At 49.0% G+C, this 15307-nt stretch overlaps 1 protein-coding gene across 1 annotated transcript; it reads left to right on the forward strand.

The window, feature by feature from the left end:
- The first annotated feature begins 436 nt into the window (after positions 1-436).
- Positions 437-14827, forward strand: LOC140315838 (tetratricopeptide repeat protein 24). Its single transcript, XM_072393411.1, has 13 exons — positions 437-654; positions 815-1108; positions 8094-8295; positions 8368-8574; positions 8666-8794; positions 8862-8983; positions 9085-9162; positions 10326-10381; positions 10463-10536; positions 10613-10658; positions 10767-10786; positions 14009-14048; positions 14133-14827. Exons 1-13 carry the CDS (start codon positions 472-474, stop codon positions 14230-14232), a joined length of 1551 nt encoding a protein of 516 aa, XP_072249512.1. The 5' UTR covers positions 437-471; the 3' UTR covers positions 14233-14827.
- Positions 14828-15307: the final 480 nt, after the last annotated feature.

A 15307-nucleotide genomic window follows, 5' to 3' on the forward strand; every position in this document is an offset into this window, starting at 1 on the left:
TTAGCAGCTGTAGAATCAGTCTGTGCACCATTAACTGCATCATTTCTGTTTTAATCCCATTGAGAATTATTTTTCTGAATGAAGTTAGAATAAAGAATTGGAAAGCTTAGAATTAGAACCCTGTTTTCTCATTTCAGGTTGATCCGAGCAGCTTCTCTCCTCAGATTACTGATTATTGTCAGTGAGGTAATCATGTTTCAGAGTCAGCTGGACTCCGTTGCTCCTTGTTATTATTGGAAGATTTATTTGTCTTTTTAAGGTCAGGACACCTGAAGAGATTTAAATAACCAACACGTTGATTGTGACCTTATAGCTCCACATTAAATCTGACACCTTCCACTGCATTTACCTGCTTTTATTTAGCAGTAATTCTGAGTGTACTGATCAGGGGAACATGACACAGATCATACATTTGTTCCCTTCTGTGTTTTCAGACTCTATTCAGGTGAGTTGTCCTGCTGTGGATGCTGCATGGCGTCTGATGAGTCTCCACCAGGTGATGAAGAGGTGAAGGTGAGGAGGAGGAAGAGGAAGATGCAGAGGAGGACCACAGACATTGAGGAGTTAACATCTGCTGGTCATAAAGCTCTGCAGGAGCGACGACCGCAGGACGCTGTGAGCTGCTTCAAAGAGGCTCTGAAGACTGCAGCACAGGTGAGAAGGAGGGGTGAGAGGTCGTGGGTCAGAGGTCGCAGACAGGTGACACACACAGGCGAGGGGGTTAGGGGTAGGACACAGAAATATGAGCAGGATCTACAGCAGTCCTCCAGTTACTGTGGAAAATAAATGTCCTGTTATGCTCTGCTGCCCTCAGTTGCAAGACTCCCGGGTCCTCCGGGCCTGCTCCTTTAACCTGGGAGCTGCCTACGTAGAGGTGGGCCGACCTCAGAAAGGTATGGACTTCCTTCAACGGGCTCAGCCCGGTCCAAAGGCAGAACGTCTTCCTGACCTCCAATTTAATCTGGCGCTGGCCCACGATAAACTGGGACAGAACCGTGAGGCCGCTGCCTGCTTCCTGCAGGCCGCTCAGCTGTACAGGTCGCAGGGAGATGGAAGAAGCGAGGGCGACGCCTGCATGGAGATGAGCCGCTGCTACAGCAGAACTGAGGTGGGAATCAGAACCACAGAATTAACATAACCAAACCCTAATCTGGGTGTATCGGATATGTCAGGTGGAACAGGTTTGTCCAATTCAATTCAATTCAGTTTCTATAGCACCAAATCACAACAAATATTATCTCAAGGCACCTCAATAATACAGTCCAATTCATTGTAATCATAATCCAATCAAATCCAATTGATTAAATTAAAACATTTGTCCAATTCATTCATACAGAGCCAATTCAAAAACATTTTTTTCGTTCTAATCCCCGATCCTGAGCTGCACGAGGCGACTGTGGAGAGAAAAAAACTCCCTTTTAACAGGAAGAAACCTCCATCAGAACTGGCAGCTGGTTCCACAGAGAGGGGCCTGATAACTGAAGGCTCTGCCTCCCATTCTGCTTTTAGGGGCCTGATAACTGAAGGCTCTGCCTCCCATTCTGCTTTTAGGGGCCTGATAACTGAAGGCTCTGCCTCCCATTCTGCTTTTAGGGGCCTGATAACTGAAGGCTCTGCCTCCCGTTCTGCTTTTAGGGGCCTGATAACTGAAGGCTCTGCCTCCCATTCTGCTTTTAGGGGCCTGATAACTGAAGGCTCTGCCTCCCATTCTGCTTTTAGGAGCCTGATAACTGAAGGCTCTGCCTCCCATTCTGCTTTTATGGGGCCTGATAACTGAAGGCTCTGCCTCCCATTCTGCTTTTAGGGGCCTGATAACTGAAGGCTCTGCCTCCCATTCTGCTTTTAGGGGCCTGATAACTGAAGGCTCTGCCTCCCATTCTGCTTTTAGGGGCCTGATAACTGAAGGCTCTGCCTCCCATTCTGCTTTTAGGGGCCTGATAACTGAAGGCTCTGCCTCCCATTCTGCTTTTAGGGGCCTGATAACTGAAGGCTCTGCCTCCCATTCTGCTTTTAGAGACTCTGGGAACCACAAGGAAACCTGCAGCCTGAGAGCAAAGTGCTCTGTTGGGGAAATATCCAACTGTGAGATCTTTAAGATGTGATGGAGCTCGGTCATTAAGAGCTGGGATTATTCTTATTCTCTTCTATCAATGATGAATAATAAGCAGTTCTTGCTTTACGAAGGACGTTATTAAACTATCTTTCCAGACTAATTGAGACTCTTCTAAATTAGAGGAACACTATTGTTTCTCCATCTTTCTTGCAGTCTGCTTTAAAGCAGCTGTGGATTATACCGAGGAGCCAACCTCTTCTGAATGGAGCAGCCAGTCCTTGGTTGTCAATTTTTTTGGATGACAAATGAATTCGGACATATTTCTAGAAATGAGAGCTGCTCCTTCTAAAGTGAGATGGATGCCGTTCCTAATCAGACCGGGTTTTCTCCAGAAAGATCTCCTATTATCTCTGTAGCCAGCAGTTTTAAATAGGATTCTATGTCGCCCACTCTGGCCCCTGGAATACATTTGACTGGTCGCTGGTGTCGCTAATGCCACGTTTCTGACTATAGAGCTGCCAATTACCAGGGTTTTCTCCTCAGCGGGTGTGTCGCTGAGTGGGGAAAATCTACTTGAAACGTGGACAGGTTGATGGTGAACCACGGGCTTGACTTTAGGACTATGACTCCTCTTCCTGACAGTCCCAGCCAGCCCGGGGTCCCAGCTGCTCGAGTTCTGCTAAAGGGCGGCTAATTGGGTTAGCTACGCTAGGTGGCTCCACACTGGCTAAAGGGGCCTGGCTCGCTATCGGGTGGATTTCAACAGTACAGAGCCGAGCTTCCAATTCAGATAACCTCACCTCCAAAACTACAAAAAGACTAAATTTGTTACATGTACCATTACCACTAAAGGAGGCAGAGGAGTAACTAAACATCTGACACACGGAGCAGGTGAAAGCAGGAGGTGGAGGAAGAGAACTGGTAGCCATGCTAAGCTAGAGAACCAGACACACCGCTAAAAAGTGAAAATAAACACCAGAGATCTGTAGGAGTGAGTGTTGGAATAGAACTAATAGTGTGTGATAGGGTACAATATGCAAAAATGTGTAACTTATAAGAAGAAACAATTTTTTAAATAATCCGAGAGGAGCAAGAAATTCCACAGAACACAATCAAAGTAACAGAAAGTGATCCAATATGTCTTACCGTAAACCGTCAGAGATTTAACAGGTGTGTCAGGTATGGAAGGTTTAACAGGTGTGTCGGGTATGGAAGGTCTAACAGGTGTGTCAGGTATGAAAGATTCAACAGGTGTGTCAGGTATGGAAGGTCTAACAGGTGTGTCAGGTATGGAAGGTCTAACAGGTGTGTCGGGTATGAAAGATTCAACAGGTGTGTCAGGTATGGAAGGTCTAACAGGTGTGTCAGGTATGGAAGGTCTAACAGGTGTGTCGGGTATGGAAGGTTTAACAGGTGTGTCGGGTATGGAAGGTCTAACAGGTGTGTCAGGTATGGAAGGTCTAACAGGTGTGTCAGGTATGGAAGGTCTAACAGGTGTGTCAGGTATGAAAGATTCAACAGGTGTGTCAGGTATGGAAGGTCTAACAGGTGTGTCAGGTATGGAAGGTCTAACAGGTGTGTCAGGTATGGAAGGTCTAACAGGTGCGTCAGGTATGGAAGGTCTAACAGGTGTGTCAGGTATGAAAGATTCAACAGGTGTGTCAGGTATGGAAGGTCTAACAGGTGTGTCAGGTATGGAAGGTCTAACAGGTGTGTCGGGTATGGAAGGTTTAACAGGTGTGTCGGGTATGGAAGGTCTAACAGGTGTGTCAGGTATGGAAGGTCTAACAGGTGTGTCAGGTATGGAAGGTCTAACAGGTGTGTCAGGTATGGAAGGTCTAACAGGTGTGTCAGGTATGGAAGGTCTAACAGGTGTGTCAGGTATGGAAGGTTTAACAGGTGTGTCAGGTATGGAAGGTTTAACAGGTGTGTCAGGTATGGAAGGTTTAACAGGTGTGTCAGGTATGGAAGGTTTAACAGGTGTGTCAGGTATGGAAGGTTTAACAGGTGTGTCGGGTATGGAAGGTTTAACAGGTGTGTCAGGTATGGAAGGTTTAACAGGTGTGTCAGGTATGGAAGGTTTAACAGGTGTGTCAGGTATGGAAGGTCTAACAGGTGTGTCAGGTATGGAAGGTTTAACAGGTGTGTCAGGTATGGAAGGTTTAACAGGTGTGTCAGGTATGGAAGGTTTAACAGGTGTGTCAGGTATGGAAGGTTTAACAGGTGTGTCAGGTATGGAAGGTTTAACAGGTGTGTCGGGTATGGAAGGTTTAGCAGGTGTGTCAGGTATGGAAGGTCTAACAGGTGTGTCAGGTTTAACAGGTGTGTCAGGTATGGAAGGTTTAACAGGTGTGTCAGGTATGGAAGGTTTAACAGGTGTGTCAGGTTTAACAGGTGTGTCAGGTATGGAAGGTTTAACAGGTGTGTCAGGTATGGAAGGTCTAACAGGTGTGTCGGGTATGGAAGGTCTAACAGGTGTGTCGGGTATGGAAGGTTTAACAGGTGTGTCGGGTATGGAAGGTCTAACAGGTGTGTCAGGTATGGAAGGTTTAACAGGTGTGTCAGGTATGGAAGGTTTAACAGGTGTGTCGGGTATGGAAGGTTTAACAGGTGTGTCAGGTATGGAAGGTCTAACAGGTGTGTCAGGTATGGAAGGTCTAACAGGTGTGTCGGGTATGGAAGGTCTAACAGGTGTGTCAGGTATGGAAGGTTTAACAGGTGTGTCGGGTATGGAAGGTTTAACAGGTGTGTCAGGTATGGAAGGTCTAACAGGTGTGTCAGGTATGGAAGGTTTAACAGGTGTGTCAGGTATGGAAGGTTTAACAGGTGTGTCAGGTATGGAAGGTCTAACAGGTGTGTCGGGTATGGAAGGTCTAACAGGTGTGTCAGGTATGGAAGGTTTAACAGGTGTGTCGGGTATGGAAGGTTTAACAGGTGTGTCGGGTATGGAAGGTCTAACAGGTGTGTCAGGTATGGAAGGTCTAACAGGTGTGTCAGGTATGGAAGGTTTAACAGGTGTGTCAGGTTTAACAAGTGTGTCAGGTATGGAAGGTTTAACAGGTGTGTCAGGTATGGAAGGTCTAACAGGTGTGTCGGGTATGGAAGGTTTAACAGGTGTGTCGGGTATGGAAGGTTTAACAGGTGTGTCGGGTATGGAAGGTTTAACAGGTGTGTCAGGTATGGAAGGTTTAACAGGTGTGTCAGGTATGGAAGGTTTAACAGGTGTGTCAGGTATGGAAGGTTTAACAGGTGTGTCAGGTATGGAAGGTCTAACAGGTGTGTCGGGTATGGAAGGTTTAACAGGTGTGTCGGGTATGGAAGGTTTAACAGGTGTGTCGGGTATGGAAGGTTTAACAGGTGTGTCGGGTATGGAAGGTTTAACAGGTGTGTCGGGTATGGAAGGTTTAACAGGTGTGTCGGGTATGGAAGGTTTAACAGGTGTGTCGGGTATGGAAGGTCTAACAGGTGTGTCGGGTATGGAAGGTCTAACAGGTGTGTCAGGTATGGAAGGTCTAACAGGTGTGTCAGGTATGGAAGGTCTAACAGGTGTGTCAGGTATGGAAGGTTTAACAGGTGTGTCGGGTATGGAAGGTCTAACAGGTGTGTCGGGTATGGAAGGTCTAACAGGTGTGTCAGGTATGGAAGGTCTAACAGGTGTGTCAGGTATGGAAGGTTTAACAGGTGTGTCGGGTATGGAAGGTTTAACAGGTGTGTCAGGTATGGAAGGTCTAACAGGTGTGTCAGGTATGGAAGGTTTAACAGGTGTGTCAGGTATGGAAGGTTTAACAGGTGTGTCAGGTATGGAAGGTCTAACAGGTGTGTCGGGTATGGAAGGTCTAACAGGTGTGTCAGGTATGGAAGGTTTAACAGGTGTGTCGGGTATGGAAGGTTTAACAGGTGTGTCAGGTATGGAAGGTCTAACAGGTGTGTCAGGTATGGAAGGTTTAACAGGTGTGTCAGGTATGGAAGGTCTAACAGGTGTGTCGGGTATGGAAGGTCTAACAGGTGTGTCAGGTATGGAAGGTTTAACAGGTGTGTCGGGTATGGAAGGTTTAACAGGTGTGTCAGGTATGGAAGGTCTAACAGGTGTGTCAGGTATGGAAGGTTTAACAGGTGTGTCAGGTATGGAAGGTCTAACAGGTGTGTCAGGTATGGAAGGTCTAACAGGTGTGTCAGGTATGGAAGGTCTAACAGGTGTGTCAGGTATGGAAGGTCTAACAGGTGTGTCAGGTATGGAAGGTCTAACAGGTGTGTCAGGTATGGAAGGTCTAACAGGTGTGTCAGGTATGGAAGGTCTAACAGGTGTGTCGGGTATGGAAGATTTAACAGGTGTGTCAGGTATGGAAGGTCTAACAGGTGTGTCAGGTATGGAAGGTTTAACAGGTGTGTCAGGTATGGAAGGTTTAACAGGTGTGTCAGGTATGGAAGGTCTAACAGGTGTGTCGGGTATGGAAGGTCTAACAGGTGTGTCAGGTATGGAAGGTTTAACAGGTGTGTCGGGTATGGAAGGTTTAACAGGTGTGTCGGGTATGGAAGGTTTAACAGGTGTGTCAGGTATGGAAGGTCTAACAGGTGTGTCAGGTATGGAAGGTTTAACAGGTGTGTCAGGTATGGAAGGTTTAACAGGTGTGTCAGGTATGGAAGGTCTAACAGGTGTGTCGGGTATGGAAGGTTTAACAGGTGTGTCAGGTATGGAAGGTCTAACAGGTGTGTCAGGTATGGAAGGTTTAACAGGTGTGTCGGGTATGGAAGGTCTAACAGGTGTGTCAGGTATGGAAGGTCTAACAGGTGTGTCAGGTATGGAAGGTTTAACAGGTGTGTCAGGTATGGAAGGTTTAACAGGTGTGTCAGGTATGGAAGGTTTAACAGGTGTGTCGGGTATGGAAGGTCTAACAGGTGTGTCAGGTATGGAAGGTCTAACAGGTGTGTCAGGTATGGAAGGTCTAACAGGTGTGTCAGGTATGGAAGGTCTAACAGGTGTGTCAGGTATGGAAGGTCTAACAGGTGTGTCAGGTATGGAAGGTCTAACAGGTGTGTCAGGTATGGAAGGTTTAACAGGTGTGTCGGGTATGGAAGGTTTAACAGGTGTGTCGGGTATGGAAGGTTTAACAGGTGTGTCAGGTATGGAAGGTCTAACAGGTGTGTCAGGTATGGAAGGTTTAACAGGTGTGTCAGGTATGGAAGGTTTAACAGGTGTGTCAGGTATGGAAGGTCTAACAGGTGTGTCGGGTATGGAAGGTCTAACAGGTGTGTCAGGTATGGAAGGTTTAACAGGTGTGTCGGGTATGGAAGGTCTAACAGGTGTGTCGGGTATGGAAGGTCTAACAGGTGTGTCAGGTATGGAAGGTTTAACAGGTGTGTCGGGTATGGAAGGTTTAACAGGTGTGTCAGGTATGGAAGGTCTAACAGGTGTGTCAGGTATGGAAGGTTTAACAGGTGTGTCAGGTATGGAAGGTCTAACAGGTGTGTCAGGTATGGAAGGTTTAACAGGTGTGTCAGGTATGGAAGGTTTAACAGGTGTGTCAGGTATGGAAGGTTTAACAGGTGTGTCGGGTATGGAAGGTCTAACAGGTGTGTCAGGTATGGAAGGTCTAACAGGTGTGTCAGGTATGGAAGGTCTAACAGGTGTGTCAGGTATGGAAGGTCTAACAGGTGTGTCAGGTATGGAAGGTCTAACAGGTGTGTCAGGTATGGAAGGTCTAACAGGTGTGTCAGGTATGGAAGGTCTAACAGGTGTGTCAGGTATGGAAGGTCTAACAGGTGTGTCAGGTATGGAAGGTCTAACAGGTGTGTCAGGTATGGAAGGTTTAACAGGTGTGTCAGGTTTAACAGGTGTGTCAGGTATGGAAGGTTTAACAGGTGTGTCAGGTATGGAAGGTCTAACAGGTGTGTCAGGTATGGAAGGTTTAACAGGTGTGTCAGGTATGGAAGGTTTAACAGGTGTGTCAGGTATGGAAGGTCTAACAGGTGTGTCAGGTATGGAAGGTTTAACAGGTGTGTCAGGTATGGAAGGTCTAACAGGTGTTCTCTTACATTACAGAACCGGTCTCTTGCGGTTCAGGGTTTCCTGCGAGCAGCAGAAAGTTACAGAGTTTCTTCCATGTTGGATTCTGCAGCTATCGCCCTGAAAGAGGCAGGAAGTCACATGATCCAATCAGATCAGTTCAGTCAGGATGATGTCAGCAGCGTGCTGGACGCCTGTCTGAGTTTGACAGACAGCATCACTGACCTCAGAACTCAGGGTAATCGCCTACTATCAATAGAATCATTGATCCATCAATAGGTTGACCATTGACTCCTGTGATGTTGTCCAGGTGAGCTGTACCTGTCTGTGGGCGTGTTGTACTGCCGGCTCAGGTGCTTCCAGTATGGGGTGGATTGTTTCCAGCGGGCCCTGGGCCCCGCAGCCCAGTGGCCCGGCCTTTTGGCCAAAGTGCTGCACAACCTGGGAGCTGCCCTGAACTCTGTGGGCCGGTTCAGACCTGCTGTGGAGTACCACAGGGTCGCTGCGGGGCTGTACGGTGCGTCACCTGTCCGCTACCTGCCAAAAGTGTTCCTCATCAGAGGTTTATTAATCACAGCTCACATCTACAGGTGCATCTTTTCCTGCAGGCTCGCTGGGTTGCCGCGGTGACCAGGCTCAGTGTTTCAGTAACCTGGCGTTCGCTCGGAGTGAGCTGGGTGATGAAGAGGAGGCAGCGGAGAGCTTCATCCTCGCTCTGCAGGGCTTTAGGGACACAGGTAATTAATTCATGTGAAAAGCAGTTGTCTCCTGTGTTTGCGGTGATCAGGTGTTTTTTACCTGCAGAGGATCACATGGCTGAGGTGCAGGTGTGTGAGTCACTGGCCGAGTGTTACCTGAGGCAAAGGAAGCAGCAGGAAGCTGTTCGGCTCTACAAACGGGCTCTGAGCACCCTGGTTCACTGCAAGGTACCGAATATTCAGTGGTTCCCTGGTTACTGCTGCCAGCCGAGTTTAACCAATCAGATCACAGCATTCTGACCAATCACAGCTTCAGTTCTTCTCTGCAGGAAGGTGGAGGTGTTCAGGATCGACTGGTGGAGCGACTCACTGCAGCTCTGCAGCAGAAACTTACTGTCAGTCCGCAGGTCAGAACACAGCTCCACCCACCACAGCTCCACCCACCACAGCTCCACCCACCACAGCTCATTACTCCACCCACCACAGCTCCACCCACCACAGCTCCACCCACCATAGCTCATTACTCCACCCACCACAGCTCCACCCACCACAGTTCATTACTCCACCCACCACAGCTCATTACTCCACCCACCACAGCACCACCCACCACAGCTCCACCCACCACAGCTCCACCCACCACAGCTCCACCCACCACAGCTCCACCCACCACAGCTCATTACTCCACCCACCACAGCTCATTACTCCACCCACCACAGCTCCACCCACCACAGCTCATTACTCCACCCACCACAGCTCCACCCACCACAGATCATTACTCCACCCACCACAGCTCATTACTCCACCCACCACAGCTCATTACTCCACCCACCACAGCTCCACCCACCACAGCTCATTACTCCACCCACCACAGCTCATTACTCCACCCACCACAGCTCCACCCACCACAGCTCATTACTCCACCCACCACAGCTCATTACTCCACCCACCACAGCTCCACCCACCACAGCTCCACCCACCACAGCTCCACCCACCACAGCTCATTACTCCACCCACCACAGCTCATTACTCCACCCACCACAGCTCATTACTCCACCCACCATATCTCCACCCACCACAGCTCATTACTCCACCCACCATATCTCCACCCACCACAGCTCATTACTCCACCCACCATATCTCCACCCACCACAGCTCATTACTCCACCCACCATATCTCCACCCACTACAGCTCATTACTCCACCCACCACAGCTCATTACTCCACCCACCATATCTCCACCCACCACAGCTCATTACTCCACCCACCATATCTCCACCCACCACAGCTCATTACTCCACCCACCACAGCTCCACCCACCATATCTCCACCCACCACAGCTCATTACTCCACCCACCACAGCTCCACCCACCACAGCTCATTACTCCACCCACCACAGCTCCACCCACCACAGCTCCACCCACCACAGCTCATTACTCCACCTACCACAGCTCCACCCACCACAGCTCATTACTCCACCCACCACAGCTCCACCCACCACAGCTCCACCCACCACAGCTCATTACTCCACCGACCACAGCTCACAGCCCCACCCACTTTTTTCCACTTTCAGATGCCACGCCCACCCAGGCTACGCCCACTCCGCTCACCTGTTGGGCAGCATGTCAGGTAACTGTCATTGTGACAGAGGGAAAGTTCAGAGTTTGGTGAGTAGTTCTGAGCTCATGCACTGACTCCGCCCCCTCACAGAAAGGGTGACATCACACAGAGTCCAGCTGCTGCAGCCAATCAGCAATCAAAGGAACGGAGTGGGGAGGTGCCAGGTAAGTTATCTGTCACCTGTTACTGCACAGGTTGTTTCAACCTGACTGTGTAAGATTTGTCTGTTGTTCTGTGCAGCTACAGAAGACTCAGGTAGAAAGGAAGCATCACCAGGACCACACAGGTAAATTCTGCAGCTCTAAGGGTTTCAGGCGAGCCCGACCCACTGATTTAGAACCAGGTGTTCGTTTAACAGACTGCTGTTAACCAAACTGTTTGTTCTTTTTTCCAGATCAGAAAAGCCACACCACAGTGAGTCAACACACCTGGCTAATACCTGGCACACCTGGCTAAAACCTGGCACACCTGGCTAAAACCTGGCTAAAACCTGACACACCTGGCTAAAACCTGACACACCTGGCTAAAACCTGACACACCTGGCTAAAACCTGGCTAAAACCTGACACACCTGGCTAAAACCTGGCACACCTGGCTAAAACCTGACACACCTGGCTAAAACCTGACACACCTGGCTAAAACCTGACACACCTGGCTAAAACCTGACACACCTGGCTAAAACCTGACACACCTGGCTAAAACCTGACACACCTGGCTAAAACCTGGCACACCTGGCTAAAACCTGGCACACCTGGCTAAAACCTGGCACACCTGGCTAAAACCTGGCACACCTGGCTAAAACCTGGCACACCTGGCTAAAACCTGGCACACCTGGCTAAAACCTGGCACACCTGGCTAAAACCTGGCTAAAACCTGACACACCTGGCTAAAACCTGGCTAAAACCCGGTACACCTGGCTAAAACCCGACACACCTGGCTAAAACCTGGCACACCTGGCTAAAACCTGGCACACCTGGCTAAAACCTGACACACCTGGCTAAAACCTGACACACCTGGCTAAAACCTGACACACCTGGCTAAAACCTGACACACCTGGCTAAAACCTGACACACCTGGCTAAAACCTGGCACACCTGGCTAAAACCTGGCACACCTGGCTAAAACCTGGCACACCTGGCTAAAACCTGGCTAAAACCTGGCACACCTGGACACACCTGGCTAAAACCTGGCACACCTGGCTAAAACCTGGCACACCTGGCTAAAACCTGGCTAAAACCTGACACACCTGGCTAAAACCCGGCACACCTGGCTAAAACCCGACACACTTGGCTAAAACCCGACACACCTGGCTAAAACCTGACACACCTGGCTAAAACCTGACACACCTGGCTAAAACCTGACACACCTGGCTAAAACCTGACACACCTGGCTAAAACCTGACACACCTGGCTAAAACCTGGCTAAAACCTGGTACACCTGGCTAAAACCTGACACACCTGGCTAAAACCTGGCACACCTGGCTAAAACCTAGCTAAAACCTGACACACCTGGCTAAAACCTGACACACCTGGCTAAAACCTGACACACCTGGCTAAAACCTGGCTAAAACCCGGTACACCTGGCTAAAACCTGACACACCTGGCTAAACCCTGGCACACCTGGCTAAAACCTGACACACCTGGCTAAAACCTGGCACACCTGGCTAAAACCTGGCACACCTGGCTAAAACCTGGCACACCTGGCTAAAACCTGACACACCTGGCTAAAACCTGACACACCTGGCTAAAACCTGACACACCTGGCTAAAACCTGACACACCTGGCTAAAACCTGACACACCTGGCTAAAACCTGACACACCTGGCTAAAACCTGACACACCTGGCTAAAACCTGACACACCTGGCTAAAACCTGACACACCTGGCTAAAACCTGGCACACCTGGCTAAAACCTGGCACACCTGGCTAAAACCTGGCTAAAACCTGACACACCTGGCTAAAACCTGGCACACCTGGCTAAAACCTGGCACACCTGGCTAAAACCTGGCACACCTGGCTAAAACCTGGCACACCTGGCTAAAACCTGGCACACCTGGCTAAAACCTGACACACCTGGCTAAAACCCGGCACACCTGGCTAAAACCCGACACACCTGGCTAAAACCTGACACACCTGGCTAAAACCTGACACACCTGGCTAAAACCTGACACACCTGGCTAAAACCTGGCTAAAACCCGGTACACCTGGCTAAAACCTGACACACCTGGCTAAAACCTGGCACACCTGGCTAAAACCTAGCTAAAACCTGACACACCTGGCTAAAACCTGACACACCTGGCTAAAACCTGACACACCTGGCTAAAACCTGGCTAAAACCCGGTACACCTGGCTAAAACCTGACACACCTGGCTAAACCCTGGCACACCTGGCTAAAACCTGACACACCTGGCTAAAACCTGGCACACCTGGCTAAAACCTGGCACACCTGGCTAAAACCTGGCACACCTGGCTAAAACCTGACACACCTGGCTAAAACCTGACACACCTGGCTAAAACCTGACACACCTGGCTAAAACCTGACACACCTGGCTAAAACCTGACACACCTGGCTAAAACCTGACACACCTGGCTAAAACCTGACACACCTGGCTAAAACCTGACACACCTGGCTAAAACCTGACACACCTGGCTAAAACCTGACACACCTGGCTAAAACCTGACACACCTGGCTAAAACCTGGCACACCTGGCTAAAACCTGGCTAAAACCTGACACACCTGGCTAAAACCTGACACACCTGGCTAAAACCTGACACACCTGGCTAAAACCTGACACACCTGGCTAAAACCTGACACACCTGGCTAAAACCTGGCACACCTGGCTAAAACCTGGCACACCTGGCTAAAACCTGGCACACCTGGCTAAAACCTGGCACACCTGGCTAAAACCTGGCACACCTGGCTAAAACCTGGCACACCTGGCTAAAACCTGGCTAAAACCTGACACACCTGGCTAAAACCTGACACACCTGGCTAAAACCTGACACACCTGGCTAAAACCTGACACACCTGGCTAAAACCTGACACACCTGGCTAAAACCTGACACACCTGGCTAAAACCTGACACACCTGGCTAAAACCTGACACACCTGGCTAAAACCTGACACACCTGGCTAAAACCTGACACACCTGGCTAAAACCTGGCACACCTGGCTAAAACCTGGCTAAAACCTGACACACCTGGCTAAAACCTGGCTAAAACCTGACACACCTGGCTAAAACCTGACACACCTGGCTAAAACCTGGCACACCTGGCTAAAACCTGGCACACCTGGCTAAAACCTGGCACACCTGGCTAAAACCTGGCACACCTGGCTAAAACCTGGCTAAAACCTGGCACACCTGGCTAAAACCTGGTACACCTGGCTAAAACCCGGCACACCTGGCTAAAACCTGGCACACCTGGCTAAAACCTGGCACACCTGGCTAAAACCTGGCACACCTGGCTAAAACCTGGCTAAAACCTGGTACACCTGGCTAAAACCCGGCACACCTGGCTAAAACCTGGTGGACGCTGATGATGCATCACACCTCTGAGCAGAATCCTGCTTCTTTTATGATGTCAGAACAGATGTTTGTATATGACAGCTGGAGGAAGTGACTCACCTGTGTGTGTTTCCAGGTGAACGGTGGTTGGACAGAGTGACCCCTCAAACTGACAGGTGACATCTATCAATAAAACTATTTACGACATGTGATGTTACAAAATATTTAGTAAATGTTCATTTTGTAATGTTTTCTTCCAGCGAGGCTTCATTGGCTCAGGAGGCCCAGCACGCCAGCCCAGGTGACATGACGGCGGCGCCCAGGTCCAGGTGGAAGTCGCGGTTTTGTTTGCTAATGTAGCTTTCTCTCCACTGATTGGACAGTTAAAGGACGGCGTGTCACCACCGGTCTGAACTCCAGAGCTGCTTTATGTGTGCGAGGCATTCTGAGGACATGATGATGTCATTTGGCTGTAATCTTTTCAGTGATGTCATAACTTCCAGATCAGAACCACGTGCTGCTGAGTTCTGTCTCTGAAGGTTTTTCCCTTCCTATCACCTCTGATGAGAAATGAAACAGAGACTTCTCTCTTTGCCAGAGAAAAGGTGAAGAAAGACACCTTAACACACTCCCCGGGGGGGTCTCACACTTTGGAGCAGGATGTGGTCTCATTGATAATTAAGAGGCAAATGGTTAATGCAGATTGGACGGCTTGTTGTGGGGGTTTCTCAAGCAGAGACATTGAATTTACCGTTACGGTTCCCACCTGGTCCTGGTTCCTCTGATGCTGTCGTCAGATATTATCGATCCAGGACAGCATGCAAACGTTCTTCAGATTTCTCCCACACCGTATCCAGATGCCAACAGCTGGTAAAAACTGTCCTCAGTTCTGATATCATAAAAACAAACACATCTTTAGTCATTTGAATGTAATCTGTCTCACCTGTAAAGCTCTGACCCGGATCAGTTTTTATTTGATCTGGATCAGTTTTTATTTGACCCGGATCAGTTTTTATTTGATCCGGATCAGACTCTGACTCGGATCAGTTTTTATTTGATCCGGATCAGTTTTTATTTGATCCGGATCAGTTTTTATTTGATCCGGATCAGACTCTGACTCGGATCAGTTTTTATTTGACCCGGATCAGTTTTTATTTGACCCGGATCAGACTCTGACCCGGATCACAGTCTGACTCGGATCAGTTTTTATTTGACCCGGATCAGTTTTTATTTGACCCGGATCACAGTCTGACTCGGATCAGTTTTTATTTGATCTGGATCAGTTTTTATTTGATCTGGATCAGTTTTTATTTGATCCGGATCAGTTTTTATTTGATCTGGATCAGTTTTTATTTGATCCGGATCACAGTCTGACTCGGATCACAGACCCGCAGTGTGTAAGTGATGAGCTGAATGAAGCTGACAGACTGCAGAT

This window comes from Leuresthes tenuis, unplaced genomic scaffold (assembly GCF_036924035.1).
Source record: "Leuresthes tenuis unplaced genomic scaffold, fLeuTen1.0.hap1 SCAF_10, whole genome shotgun sequence".
NCBI lineage: Eukaryota > Metazoa > Chordata > Actinopteri > Atheriniformes > Atherinopsidae > Leuresthes > Leuresthes tenuis.

What these genes read in the sequence shown, in the direction of transcription:
- LOC140315838 (XM_072393411.1), top strand. Translation starts at nt 472, where the DNA reads ATGGCGTCTGATGAGTCTCCACCAGGTGATGAAGAGGTGAAGGTGAGG. An exon ending in GCTGCTACAGCAGAACTGAG is followed by an intron (nt 1,109 to 8,093) that starts GTGGGAATCAGA and finishes CTTACATTACAG; the next exon opens with AACCGGTCTCTTGCGGTTCA. An exon ending in GCACCCTGGTTCACTGCAAG is followed by an intron (nt 8,984 to 9,084) that starts GTACCGAATATT and finishes TCTTCTCTGCAG; the next exon opens with GAAGGTGGAGGTGTTCAGGA.